This window comes from Oculina patagonica, chromosome 9 (assembly GCF_052425735.1).
Source record: "Oculina patagonica isolate OP01 chromosome 9, crgOcupat, whole genome shotgun sequence".
NCBI classification, from domain to species: Eukaryota; Metazoa; Cnidaria; class Anthozoa; order Scleractinia; family Oculinidae; genus Oculina; species Oculina patagonica.
In genome coordinates, this window is record NC_135766.1 from 31,044,954 (window position 1) to 31,059,919 (window position 14,966).

General features: G+C 39.9%; 1 protein-coding gene and 1 non-coding gene across 3 annotated transcripts in view; one reads left to right on the forward strand and one right to left on the reverse strand.

Annotated features, from left to right (window-relative positions):
* The window catches only part of LOC144664603 (uncharacterized), a 28,842-nt gene extending 16,393 nt beyond the window's left edge, over positions 1-12,449 (forward strand). The window contains exons 6-21 of one of the 2 annotated variants that reach the window (XM_078525719.1): positions 148-339; positions 874-2,076; positions 2,624-3,082; positions 3,494-4,315; positions 4,627-4,731; positions 5,117-5,236; positions 5,465-5,596; positions 6,254-6,376; positions 7,103-7,225; positions 7,672-7,731; positions 8,288-8,566; positions 9,181-9,303; positions 9,949-10,071; positions 11,086-11,208; positions 11,731-11,894; positions 12,257-12,449. In XM_078525719.1, the coding sequence (XP_078381845.1) occupies positions 148-339; positions 874-2,076; positions 2,624-3,082; positions 3,494-4,315; positions 4,627-4,731; positions 5,117-5,236; positions 5,465-5,596; positions 6,254-6,376; positions 7,103-7,225; positions 7,672-7,731; positions 8,288-8,566; positions 9,181-9,303; positions 9,949-10,071; positions 11,086-11,208; positions 11,731-11,894; positions 12,257-12,292 (4,187 nt within the window). In that variant the 3' untranslated portion in view covers positions 12,293-12,449. The remainder of the gene's footprint in view (positions 1-147; positions 340-873; positions 2,077-2,623; positions 3,083-3,493; positions 4,316-4,626; positions 4,732-5,116; positions 5,237-5,464; positions 5,597-6,253; positions 6,377-7,102; positions 7,226-7,671; positions 7,732-8,287; positions 8,567-9,180; positions 9,304-9,948; positions 10,072-11,085; positions 11,209-11,730; positions 11,895-12,256) is intronic. The other variant, XM_078525720.1, reaches the window with a different exon arrangement.
* Positions 12,450-14,610: 2,161 nt separating this feature from the next.
* Positions 14,611-14,683, reverse strand: Trnas-uga (transfer RNA serine (anticodon UGA)). Its single transcript has one exon. It is a non-coding gene; the product is annotated as a tRNA-Ser (tRNA).
* Between the last annotated feature and the right edge of the window lie 283 nt (positions 14,684-14,966).

Consider the following 14,966-nt stretch of genomic DNA (forward strand, 5'->3'; position numbering starts at 1 on the left):
TCTAGCTTTTAAATTATAAAATTTAGCCGAGAACGGTACTTTACTATTTTACGATTTTGGTGTGTTGTCCGGTTTTGTGGCAATTAATCAATTTATTTCTGATAGTTTACCAGTATCGCAATAAAACCAGAGTGATTCATCTTTCAGATATGGTTGAGGACGAAACTATATCCATACCGACCCCCACCCCTCTACCCCTTAGTCCTCTTGGTAGCGAAACTGACGACCTGCCTGGTAACCACGTCCGTTACCTGTCCTTGTACCTTGGATTTGATCACGTGATCGGTTCTGTGGCGGTAGATGGATCCGGGCTAAACAACGATGCAAGACTAACCAAAGGTAATTGTAACATGAGTACACTCTGTCCGGAAAAACTCAAGAAAGTATCAAACGGGGAGGGGGCGGGGGGTATTGTTGATGCCAAGAACTCTTTTGTTTTCAAGGGAAGGTCTCACTTTTGGATAAAATTGGCCCGTTTTGCTTTCACTAAATTTTTATTGCTGCTGTCTCATAGCGAAGCCTGTAATATGCTAGTCGTTTATCGAGGGACCAAAAGGGGTAAAATGGAGTTGGGATGTGGGCAAATTTACATTGGGAAAACAGGATTTCGACTAGGAATCACAAACAATTTAACGATAGAACTGGGGTTTGGATTGGTAAAATTTGAAAAAACAATAGGTTGGGAAATGGGATTTATATAATGCCTATTTCTAGTGAAGGCAACGTAAGATGATAAGTGTGTGCATTCTTCATATCAGTTAATGCTTAGCTCTAGTGAAAAGCAGCCTTTGTATCATATTTAAAAGATAAATGGGGTGTATTGTATCAAGTGAGAGTCAGATAAATCACCTTATTTATTTATTTTTCTTGCAGGCACCGAAGTAGCACGACCTGGTAGGCGAGGTGCGGCCATAAAACTAAATGGTGGCGATGTTCTGCTTGACGGCGAGCACTTCCGAGAAAAACCTCGCGAGGCAGTCACCATTGCATTATGGGTGAAGCTCTGGAGGACTGGGGGAGTGCATTCTATGTTTGACACGATTGGTGGTCACTCCATCCACAATAAAGGACAGTATCACTTCGAGGTGTACAACGGACGTTTAAGATGGTTCCATCGAAACGAATACGCCAAAGATGTTTTCAACGTCAGAACGTCTCCAGTTCTGCAACCCAACCTGTGGTACCACGTGGTCGGAACGTACGATTCACGCACACGCATGGCCAGAGTGTTTGTAAATGGTGACTTGGTAGGTGAGGGGCGTGGTAGCGGTATGCTATCCCTAGACTGGGAGGCTAAGGCAGGGTTTGGTTCTCATTCCGGACGCAGGATTTTGCTTGGTTATCTTGATGAGATTTACATATTTAGACGCGCGCTTCAGGAGAGGGAAATTGATCGATATTTGGAGAATCCGGTTGGAAATTCGCTACTTGGACCAGATTCAAATGATATTTACACGGAAAGTTACAATGAAAGTCCTTCCTCGGACGAAGGCTTCTCGGATATTAACACCGACTCGGTGTGGTTTTCACGACCAACACATCACTTAACTAAGCTTCCTCTTGCTCGTTTACCGAACAGCACCTTGAACTACATGGACCAGGAGGCAGAACCAACTGCTACTGTCAGTGCCGAAAGAGCGAAACAAACATCAAAACAAACCACACTGGCAACGACTGTCACGGCGCCTCAAACAACAGAAACGACCACGCAGTCTACAACGCAACCCACAACTCTAAAAGCTTCGGCGACGATCAAAACAACGGCTATGCCACCCACGATTCCGAGCACGGCCAAAGAAAGCTTGAGCTTTTTATGCCGACTAGGGAACGTCTATAGGAACAGGGATCTTGTCGGTGGCTTAGGCGCTGGGAACTTTACCGATAAAGGAAGAGTTGACACTATTGAAGAGTGTATGAAGATTTGCTGTGGAATGCAGGACTGCTCTGTGGCTTATATGGTGGATAACAACTGTTTTGCGATAACTTGCAAGGAAAAGGAACAGTGTAAAACGTTTATTAAGAATCCGTTGGAAAACAGCCCGGTTATTGGATTTGTAGATCGAAACAAACCAGAAGGTAAGATTTTCCTTTTTTTGATGGAATAAAAGTTCACTGTCAAATGCAAAAACCTTCTTGCGAGGTACTTGACGTTGTACACAAAGGCTTCCTTTTCTCAGAAGACCAATGTAAGAAATTGTTTTTCTGAATGAAAAAAAGTCCATTTAAGATGAAGCATGGCTCAATAACTTATCCTTCGTGGAAAGTTTACAATTTTAATAAACAATTGGCCCTTTGACAAACAATGTCATGTGACTTTTGTCACTTAAAATAACGACATTTAACAGTAGGTTAAAAACAAATTGTAAAAATTGATGAGGTGATTATTTCAGTTTCCTATTGCAAAACACTTAAGCTCTCCGAAGTTCATTGACAAGGTCAAATGTCGAGTGTAATGGCTTCAAAGGGCCGTTGAATGATAAGCCGCTAAGTGTATCGTGGTTTTTGTTGATGCAAACGGTTTTTAAAACAGTGGAAAAATTTAAGGCAAAATTAGAGGTTGTGAGCAAAGACCAGATATTTTCCATCTTGACATTTGTTTGATACGCGTACTTTTTGTCTCTAGAAACGACTTCACGCCCAGGTGATGAAACTAAGAAGACGCCTACGCCTTCAGCAAGCGACGTCATTATTGAACCAAATGGTATTTCAAAAGCTTCCTATACCTCGGAGGACGACAAAGAGCCACCATACAACTTGATTGACATGTTATCAACGAAGAAAACCACTCCAAGCGCAAATTTCGAGCCCGCGGTACCACGCTGTACCCACAGCAGTCTCTATCGTCACGTGACCTTGACAGGTGGTTTACGCGCGGGAAACTTTACGCGGCTGGCGGAGTTTGTGGACATGGACGAGTGCGCCCGGAAGTGTTGTGCCCGGCGGTCATGTGACGTGGCAATCCTTATGAGAGACACTTGCTTTGGGTTGCAGTGCTCTACTCCAGAGCTGTGTAGTACCAGACCCGCTCAGCTAAGAAACTTTTCACTCAAGATAATGTACATTTACAAAGAAAGTTCAATAGGTAAGGTTCAGCCTAGAAATGTCGTAATGTTTAATTTGCGTCATTCCCGGCCTAGTTGCTAAGTGATAACACTGTAGAGCTTAAATTAAGGCAAAGTATTTTACTTTATCATATCTGTAGTTTTTTTTTTTGTGCAAGTAAACAGATTTTGACCTAGAGAGGTTTTCAATCAAGTGTCGTAAAACCAAAACTCAAAGCAAACACATAATTATAGCCCGCACGAAGCGCGAGAAATGTGTGCGTGTGAGTCAAGATTGGTTAAATTCAACTTCTGAATCGCTGAGAAAGTGGCACGAGAGTTTTAAACCAATCAGTAAGCGTAGTCATGCAAAACCAAAGTAAATGCTCATTAATTTCGTCGCGCAAGTGAAAGTAGCAAACGGTCATCTATTTTTCTTTTCCTCTTAAAAGCTCAAACAAGGCCAACAGTGAGTACCAAAACAACAGAACCGTCCTTAGAAGACCTTCTTGGTGAAGTTAAACCCACGCAGTCCCCAACAACTGTACCACCTCTGAACAATATGCTGGGATTTCCTCGCATGAGCAGCAATCACGTGACTACGCCCAAGCCTCCAACCGAGTGCTCTCAAGGACTAACAATCAACAATGTCATTTTGAATGGCGGTATGGGAGCTGGAGAGGTCGCTCAGTTTCCTCACGTGAGCGACTTACAGCTGTGTATTGAGAAATGCTGTTTGAATTCCAAGTGCCACTTGGCTTATGTCATACAAGATGTCTGCTACACTGTGAACTGTTTCAGTAGGGATCTTTGTCGAACGAGGCCTATTGAGAATACTGCGGTACACTCAGTTATCTCTTACGTCAGAAGAAGCGGCATTTCGATGTTCAGTAGCGCCGAGGAATCTAGCGTAGAGAATCTTCGAAAGGCAAACATTCAACCAACAACGAAGCCTGCTACTGCTGCTGAAGCAGCCGGAGGTCCACAAAACAACACCATCTGCCAGAAAGACAGAACGTTTTACAACGTGCAGTTGAAAGGAAGAGAGAGTGCTGGCGAGTTTACCGAAAGAGGTCTGGTATCTGACGTCAGTCAATGTGCTGGAATATGCTGCGAGGAACCGTCATGTGACCTGGCTTACACAGAGGGTCAGCGGTGTTACACAGTAAAGTGCTACAAGCGAGACGGGTGTCAGCTTATAGAGGCCAGTCCCCTCGCTGTTGAGACTGCTATGGCCTACGTTGTAAGGCTGAGAGACAAGAGTGTTTTGCAAGGTTAGTCGGTGTAACATTTGGAGAACAATATCGCAAGAAGAATGCTATTCTTAGTTTACATATTCTGAGTTCCGTTTACAGATACAACTTAAACCTAGTATTTTCGCTCTTTACACAAAATGTGTCGGTGTTTAAGCAAAAACTAACTTCGTAAAGTCATTAAGAGAATGAGCCGTTCTGTTTTAATCCTCTATATGCAAGTCAGTTGAAACCACTTGCAAACGCGAAAGGGATTTATAAGCAGTACTCAGTACTGTAAGAATTAAAAGATCAGAACGACTTCACAGATTCTTTTTTTTATTATTTCTCAGTGGCTGCACGACCAACCGAGCCGACTACAAGAAGAATGGAAACTACAAAGCAAGTGATGTCGACAACCAATAAACCAACAGCACGGGGTGATAATAGTAAAGATGGTAAGAAACATTCATAGTAATCATTAATATTTTGACGTAAATGGCAAATAAACATCTCTATAGGCCTGATTACTTTAATGTCAACTAATAAATATTTTTTTCTTAAGAAAACATAGTGAAGCACAACGGGAAAAAGATTACCTTTTGACAGCTGAAAATAAAGCCCTTCGCGTGTTTTCCTTAGATAACATAACATTCTTAAGCAAACGTCTGTAAAGGTTTGGGTTACCCTCTCTATACCTTCATGTCAAATTCTCATCATTTTTGCTATGACTATCAGTCTGAATAATAGATAAAGCGAAGATTAGATTTAATTGTAGTCGCAGCTACTAAACAGAATACTGCTCTTCACCAGCCATTCCTAAACATTTTTTTTTTCTTCAAGAAATCTCCAACCATGCTAATGAACCTGACAGTCATCGGAAAGAGGGCAATGGACAGGATAGCTTGCGACCTTATCATGTTCTTAAACAGAAATTACACAAACACCATCACCACCACAAAGGTAAGATTAATATTTAAGCCTCTTTAGTAGCTCGAGCGATCGGATTCCAGCGAAAGCTTGTGGAAACAAAAACCCGCCTTTACACGAATGATTTAAATTTTCATGTTCTCTATTGAAAACTCGAGGAAATGCAATGACAAGTTGACAAGTTTTATGATAGACAGTCAACTATACTTGTTTCGAATGATAGCGTGTGGAATTTTACATTAATTTTTCCATAATTATTAGTTGGAAGTGTCAAGAAGTGCCAGGCCAGAAGATACGGCTGTCAACACTATTGTATTCATCTCTCGGATGGAGGACACCGCTGCATGTGTCGCCATGGTTACAGTTTGGCGCCAAATGGAAGACACTGTGAAGGTAGGAACTGCAACATTTACTTGTGCAACACAAGAAGATATTTGATATCTGGTATTTTACTGATGTTTAGCTTGCTATGACTTCATTTTTTGACATTTCTTAACAATACCCCAAAATAGGGATAATACACATCTTATTAACTGCCTTCTTTGGCCTGTGAGGAAAACAGAAAAGTAAAATGAAATAAAATTAAATTAACAAGTATAAAATAAGTGCTGCACTGTCTGCACCATCGAAAACAGGTGTGGAAAGAATGAGAGTCGTGGAATTTCGAGTTGCGAGTTTGTAGCCGCATTGCCTCTTCCAAACTCCAAGTTTGTGTGAGGGTGCGAAAAAAACAAACGTAAAAACGAAGATGTCTTAAAACATATGAAAGAGAGTGATTACTTTCCGCGGGCAGAAGCAACGGTTACATGGTACAAAATCAGTCATGCTGGGCCAAAAGTTCCTCACTGGTACATCCAAAACAAAGGAAGGTGAAGCTTTACTGGTGCGAGTCACTTTGTCCTGAATGTCCCACTGCGTGTTTTCCAGCCTAGCATGACTGATTTTGTACCATGTGATTGGGTCTTACAAAGGGCCTATTCAACACATATCTTTCACGGAAAATCACAATTACTTTACTGACATACCTCACGTCTTCCTTCTTCTGCTTAGACGTGGACGAATGTACAGACGACTTGCATGGTTGTGAGCATGACTGTATTAACAATGACGGTAGTTTCCGGTGCGAGTGCCGCAATGGATTTATGCTGAGTAAAGACCGTAAACACTGCGACGGTAAATACAACAAACAACGACTTTACGCTTTCCTCTTGACTAATCTAAAGAGACTGCTTAAGTACGCATACATGACAGCTGTACTGAAAGTTACCTCTTAGAAATCTCTTTTTTTCGCGTTGCATTTACTGATGTAAAACCTGCTTCATGGAAAAACCTTTTACTCGCAAGCTAATTTTCTTGAAAATTAAAGATTTCTTAAATGAGAAAATTTTCACGACCCCAATTTTTGTAACAGAAGCCGCGGTACCTCAGCTTGTAAGCTAATAACATGAAAACCAACCTAACATTTTTTACTCATATTTTACAATGTAAGGCCCCGTCCACACTGACCCGGGTAAATTTGAAAACGCATCTTTTTTCCCCGGTTTGGCCAACCGTCCACACTGAAACGGCGTTTTCGTTCACCGAAAACGGTACTTTTCAAAAACGCTCTCCGAAGGGGATATCGTTTTTAAATTTACCCGGGTTAATGTGGACGGAAAACATTTTACGCTCTGTTTTCAAATTTTTCCGTTTTCAAATTTACCCGGGTCAGTGTGGAAGGGGCCTTAGACCTTTTAGTTTATAAAAACTAAAATTTTGATGTGTGGTTAAGTTTCTTTAGATTCCCGTTCTCCTTCATTGATACTTAATTTTTTTCGTTATGAATCTTGCTAAAGAAAGTTAATATTAACAACATTAATAAAATTTGTTTGTTGCTTTGTTTTTGTTTACTTATCTTAGATCTTGACGAGTGTACTATGGGAGTCCACAGTTGCTCTCACATGTGTCACAATACACCTGGCAGCTACACTTGCTCGTGTAAAGAAGGTTACCAACTCCAGACTGATAAACGACATTGTATAGGTATGAAGAATGATCAGTGAATTTAATTTTTCTCACGGTCACTAACTCGTGCGTCTTAGGCTTATTGGCCCTCTCAGAGCCGCATCTATTAAGAATCAGTTTTAATTTTGCATTTTTCGTATTTGCAATAACTCGGCAATATGTCAAAATCCTTACTAAAGTGCACTGGGAGACATTTATAAGCTTGTGAAGGCACATTGGAGATTAATAACTGTAGTTTTGATTGATTGATTGTTTGAGCGATCGATCGATTGACTTACTGACTGACGGACTGACTGATTGACTGACTTACTAACTGTATCACTGACTGTCTGATTGACTGACTGACTGACTGTACTCACTGACTGTCTCATCGATTGACTGACTGACTGACTGACTGACTGATTGACTGACTGACTGACTAATTGACTGACTGACTGACTGATTGATCGATTGATTGTTTTCAGTCTTCACGGAAGTGGGATCCAAGAAAGATCAAGATCATCCATCCGTATCGGGACTGGAAAGTAAGTAATATTCACAATATCGATCAAAATCTTATCTCTCCTAATAATATTAACAGATTGTCAAGCAGAAAAGTGATGAGAATTTCTAAAATCATCAACTAGTGTTGTTCACAAGCCTGTTTAAACGCGCTTCTTCTTCACAAAAAAATCGAGTTTTTGGCCAGTGAATAAGACATGCGTACCGAGTAATCTTCGGTTATCTTCGGAAAGCTTTAGAAATTTTCGGAAAAGTTACTAAATGCTCGGAAACATTCATGTGTCCTTCGGACAACATTTCAGAAAACTTGGGAAGTTCGTAAAATGATCGGAAATCTTTGGAAAATCGTCAAAAACCTTATTATTAGTAGGTATATAAAACAAACAAAAGAATACATGGCTGCTAAGGGATATGAAATTAATCTTCTAGTCCTCAACGCTCGCCCAAAAGATAACGATCTATTAAAACACTCAAAGATAAATTTCATACCTCAGCACAAACATGTATTATCCTCTATGAAAATCGGAGTCTTCTTTACAGATCATTATTGAAGTGTTTTTCTCCTTGTAAATCCATTAGTTCCTACAACAATAACCCTGTCCCCTAAAGATGTCACAGTAACTCAGGGTCAATCCGGGATCTTTCACTGCAAAGCGCGTGGTCACCCAGCACCTCACATCGCCTGGGCATCAGGACCAAATGGCGACCAACCCATCCCCACTGAGGAGAGGTTCAGGATCTTGCCTAGTGGCTCCCTGGTGATTCGTCACGTAAATTTTACTGACCAAGGAATGTATCGGTGTGTTGCGTCAAATCCTGCAGGGAGTGCTACGGCGGCAGCAACTCTTAGCGTGCGAGGTAAGAAACCAGTAAAACCCGTTAGGAAAAACTAGTTTTAACCAGGCAAAATTGTCTTCGTTTTTCAGATTTTAGTTTCGGAACTTCGTAAGCTCTCTCTTACGTAACTGATGGAAATAATGGCTGAAACTTCAAATGGCTTAAAACGATAAAAGAACCAAAAATCCTTAAAGACACATTTACAGCATTTGCCCCAATTTGAGGACTGTGTACAAGAATATAGTTGATATTTAATAGCGAATTACCGTGTCCTCAGCTGCCTGCAATATACCCATTAATGCTGTGAGCCGAAGTAATTATCTATTATAATTATTGACCCTTCTTAAACTCTATTTTTCTCTCTGTGCATTACATGGACGATTTCAGTCGCTTACACACTGATGTTTTGGTTCTAGCTGCAATCGTTGATATATTGCAGAGAGAGAACAATAGGATTTTTTTAATACAAGAAAGGTCTTGAAGCCATAGAGGAGGTCTCAATGTATCTTTTAAAAAAACATAAGAAAGTAGACCCTAATTGCTAACAATACTGCCCAGTTCTTAAAATATTGTACGGTATCTTATGAAAATCATCAAATATGTTGTATTTATTTTACTTTTTTTTCTCCGACTAGATTTTGACGAGTGCAGCGCCCACAGTCATGATTGTCAGCAGGTGTGTGTCAACACTGATGGCAGCTTTAGATGTGAGTGTCATTCAGGATTTATGTTGCAACGAGACAGGAAGAGTTGTGAAGGTATTGTAACGTTACTTTCTTTTACTATTTGCGCTTTTGCACTGTTTAAGATCGTATTTTTAAGGAGCACAGATCGAGAGGGCCTTTTTCAACCAGATCTCCAGAAATTTTGTGCTGTGTTACATTCAGGGGGGGGGGGGGGGTAGTACAAATTTTTCCTAATCGCTTTTATTATGATGCAGAAAGCCAAGTTAGTTGTTGGTATAGATAAGCCAACTGTCCTCGCTAGGATTAAAACGGGATTTACTTTGTACATATTCATAGCCTTTTAAGCCTTGTTCATAGCAGGTTTTCACTTGTTGGGAGACACAGTTAAAGTGTGGCATGCTGTCAGTGTTTGGTTTACCATATTCTTTCTTCTTCTCTTCGTGCAATGAGAATCCTGACGAGGGGGAGGGGGTATAAAATCCCATTTTCTAGCCTATTATTTTCCCAATTTTTCCAATCTCAGTACAGTTATATTGTTTATTTGTTTGTGATTCCCAGTCCCAGTGACCCAATTCGAATTGTCCCAGTGAAAATTTCCCTAAATCCCAGTTCCCATTTTACCCCTTCTGGCCCCTCTGTAAAGCACATAAGTTCATTCTACTTCTTCGCCACGATTGTTTAACTTTCTTGACATGCATTTTATTTTCATTGCTTTAGATGTAAATGAGTGTACGGTTGGAAGCCATTTTTGTGACGACATTTGTCATAACACTCTGGGCAGCTACACGTGTCATTGTACATCAGGATACAGGCTTTTGGAGGACCGCAAAACATGCTTAGGTACTGAAACCATTTTTCAACTACTCGCTGATATTCAGTTCCTAATTAGCAAGGTTACCACAGGTCAGGAAATAGTCTTAAACATAAGAACCTTTAAAGGTCAGGGAAAAGTCAAGGAATTTATTTTGGATCAGGAAAATTGGAATTTTGAAGCAAAGTCAGAAATTGAAACTAAATTTAAAATTGTTGGTGGTTAAAAGAAACATTTCAGGTTGATGTGATGTAAGCGATGTGTTTTCTTTAAAAAATGGATGCTAGAGGACGCTCCTATATCCGACATTTTGTATTTATTTAAATGTTCGGGGAAGGTTTATTTTTATCAGGGTAAAATCGGGGAATTTTGAAAACTGATGTCTGTGGCATCCATGATTGAGATTAAGTCCGAAACTGACGTTTCAATGTTCTTTATCATTGATTAATTGTATTTTTTAATCTTGTATTTAACATACAAGAATATGCAAGAAAGAAAGACGATGAAAGAAGTCAAGATAAAAGTGAGCTTTCCTGCGCCCACATGTCGTTGTTCCTATCACTATTATATTCGCTGTGTGCAAAAGGCATGTTAGTTGCGAAGCAAATAACATATATAAAGAAAACAAAACTTTTCTTATTGCTAAGCTTGACTTAATTTTGGCGAAGCAAGCCCTTTTTAGCTCACCTCTTAAAATCTCGGATTAGCCATGTTTTTTGAAAGGAAGAAAGACGCTGGACGTTCAAAACAACCTTACAGTGCGACGCGCTTTACCGTGGCCACCCAACAAATCTTTTTACAAGTGTCATTTTGTAATATTTTACGTTTTCACTGCGTTTTATTGATAAATACGATGTAACAAGTATCCATTGGATCGTATTCAACTTTGTTCGTCAAACAAATAATAATATTACCAAATTATACTTGTAAAAAAGTATGTTGGGTGGCCACGGTAAGGTGTGTCGCACTGTAAAACTTATTTACTTAAATACCAAAAGCTCGTGAATCTTATTCTTACACGCTTTATTTCCTTTGTTCGTTAGATATCGATGAGTGTACAGAGCCTGGACATGGATGTTCACAGTTATGTAACAACACCTTAGGAAGTTACAACTGTTTATGTCTCAAGGGCTTCTGGTTGGAAAAAGACAACAAAACTTGTGTGGGTAAGTTCAAGAAATTTCCGCGTAGCTTTGTAAATCGTGGGAGGCGCGGTGTCCTAATGGTTAGTGCGCTGGACTCCGGATCGAGCGGTCCGGGTTCGAGCCCTGGCCGGGGTCACTTGTGTTGTGTTCTTGGGCAAGACACTTTACTCTTATAGCACATCTCTCCACCCAGGTGTATAAATGGGTGGCACTGGCGATTTTAATGGTGGGGGACAGAGGGTAACCCTTACGATGGGCTAGCACCCCATTCAGGGGGGAGTAGAAATATTCCTAGTCGCTTCATTCTACAGAAACCGGGATAAGCTCTGGACTGATGGACCACTAGGCTCGACGCAGACTTTACCCCCTCCCTCGGCCACAACTTTACAAAGACAGGATTTCCTCAGCCTCAGTGTGGCTGATGCACAGAGGCTCAGTTGTTACCTTTTCTCGTAGAGGTGAACAGAAATGTTCATGTTCATTTTCACAATAAAACATCGTGTTACCCCTTTAGCTAAGGATTTTAAAATTTTTATTTTTTAGATCACCACGTCATGTTAGACAGCACCAAACCGGCCACGCTCTCAGCTGGTATGGGCGCGTTCGTGGCCATTGCGGTTGTGAGCGTGTTGATCGTTATCGGTACCGTGTTATGCGTTATACGCTACAGAAGGAGAGCACGTTTAAGAGGCAGCGACATGGTCGAGGTAAATGAAGATTATCTTAGCTTATCTCAAAGAACAATTTTGCTTTAAATTTTTTTTTTAGTTAAATGGCGTCGTTTCACTGACGCTCGCAAATGATTTGAATGTCTGACAAGTTTTATTCAATTTTAAACCAATTAAAAGACAACAGTCAATTAGAAACTTAAAGAGAGAAACATTTGCTAGTTCTTAAATTGCATGCAAAGTATAATTTCCCGAGTTACAGGCAGGTTGTTGCACAAGGAAGTGTCCTTTGCCTGTGAGTTTTTATCTCTTCAATTTACGGATACATGAAGATTTTGACTACTTCATAACTAAAATTTTGTAGCATGCCCTTAACAGGTTTTATTTTCGTTCTTTCACAGGGAGAGAAGAAATCCTTGTTTTCTTGGATGGAGTAAAATACAGACTTGGAGACTTGGCGTAGTATATATATATTTTTTTAACATTAGTAAAGATATTTTTTTTAAAGAAATGACAGATTAAAACTCAAGGAAAAGCTGCGCTTTCTTAAATATATTTCATTTTATAACATAGTTTTGTATTTATTTTTGTAACGAGTGTAAAACTGTTTTTAAATAAACTTATATTTCAAATAACAGAGGTTTGTAATGAATTCCGAACAGCTTTTTTCCCTTGTTGGAAATCAGTTCCCCAACTCCTTGTTATACGTTATGCCGTGTGCTTTCATACACCGAGAGGGGAGGGTTCTGTAACCTGTTGCTCCCCTTCTTTCCTATGTTTTCAACTACACAGCGAATTGGTTATTTTCTCAGTTCCCAGTTCTTTACGAATGTTGAGCTTTTCAGTCTCTTCACCCTTCACCTAGCCTAGGTTGCTGGTAGGATTTTGCGCGTACCTGCGAAGCCGCGAGGGAGATTTTGCGAACTGCAAAGCCGCTTGACTTGTTTTGTTAAAATTCTTATAATTCCCGACAAGGGACGCACGGCGAAATACCGCCAGCTAGAGTTTTTTTCAACAAATTGGTAGTCTTAGCATCTTTAATTATATTCTCCATCTGCTTCTCTAATAGACGCTGTGCATAATTAGAGATTCTATGTCATATATTTTCAGTCATTTTTCTGATGTACCTACCTACTTTTAAATTAAAGGAAGCATCACAATTATTGTTTTCCTACGGTAGGAAAACAACAAAAAAATGTCTTCATTATTCCCTCTCCTTTTGAGCCATTATAACAATATATCAATTCAAATTTACAGCCCCTTTATTTATCCATCCATGATTTTGTTTTTACAACAAGTTAGCTTTAATCATTGTGTGAAAGCATCACAAAGACATTCATGTCCTATCAATATTTATTAATGGCCTAGCTACCACGAGTCTCTTGTAAGGTTCAACTTCTGTAAAGGAGCACTCGGAATTTCTCTTTCCGAGTATGCTTGTGTCATTTACCGAAAAGCAACAAGGATGGTTGCAAACAGACAACGACAATTTTCCAATTTTTCTTGATCTGTCGTTTGTGACGTAGCCCCTTAAGAGGGCGTCTTTCTTGAAGCACCCACTCAATCTCGCTTAAAAAATAATTTTGCCTGAAACTACTGTCAGCTGAAAGACATTACCAAGGCAAGAACTAAAACAGATATGGTTTGATTTGAAATGATATTTGGCCGCGTTAGGAGCGCTGTAAAATATTTTCCCTTGTCGGCGCCGGTCACAACGTCTCGAAAATTGAAAAATATGCACTTACTAACACTGTAAAATATTTATTTCGCATCATCCATCATCATCGCCGACAAGGCGAAAATATTTTATGGCTCCTAACGCGGCCAGAATATCATTTCAAATCAAACCATATCTGTTTTAGTTCTTGCCTTGGTAATGTCTTTCAGTTGACAGAGTTTCAGGCAAAATTATTTCTTAAGCGAAATTGAGTGGGTGCTTTTAAGAAAGACGCCCTCTTAAAATTCAAGAGCTTTCCCCCTGCTTGCCTTGTTTATGGTTTCATAAGCTCAGCTAAACTAAGGTTAGCCTTAGAAAGAAGAGTATCTTCAGTATGGCATCTCCCTCTGAGCAATCAAAACACATCAATTCAAATTCTTAGTTTTGTTCTAATTACAGGTCAGCTTCTTGTGGTCCTCTTTGCCTTCTCTTTCTAGCAACGGAGACCAAAAATAAAGTTAGCTAAAAATGTGTCCAGGAAAAAAAACACTTGGTTAAGATCGGCAAGAACTAGACGAATACATATATACTGTAACGAAAGCTAAAGCATTTTCCTTTGGAAATAAAAATGGCTTGAAGTTTCTGTCTATTTGATGTAACAATAGACGATATTCGTATTCTCGGTATTAAACTAAAACTAGCTTGCAATGGAGGCTAATGCGAGGAATCGTTTTAAATGCAAATGACGTGAAGCTCTTTTTAAGAACATTGCCCTGCATTAGCCTCTATTGCAAGCTAGTTCCAGTCCAGTACCGAGAATACGCCCCATAATATCGTCTAATCCAGAACGTAGTGGATCTCAGACATTAAGCTAAGCCTACCTACAATGGTAAAAAAAAAAGGTAAAGCAACTTTATTTATACACAGTTTGTGTTTAAAGCTAGAAGCTTGTAGGGCCGTGTATATGAAACAAATATAATATATTAAATAAACATAACATGGCTAAAAATCCCAACTGGCAGGAGGCAAACCAGTTGGCTATTTTACAAGCATGACCGAGAATTTGAGCTCGGGGCAACCGAGAACAAATCCAGATAGTGGTCAGAACGGGACTTGAACCCGGGACCTCCAGATTTCAAGTCCGGCGCTTTAACCACTCAGCCACGCTGCCTCCAATCACTTGTTACACTCACGTTCTATTCTACAACTTCTTCCGTTTCCAGTGTAAGGTGGCTTGCACGTACAGTAATACCTTCCAGGAGTATTAGTGCAAACTGCATTAGCGTCGCATTTGTGGGAACCATTAACACACTCATCTATATCTAAAAAAAACGAAATGGCTAAAGCAATAAGTATTCAACAAAAGGTAATATTATCAATGACACGATAAGTAAATAGCACAACCCAATACTAAGCGATTTCAGAACAGCACTCAAACGCCCTCTAAAGTCGAG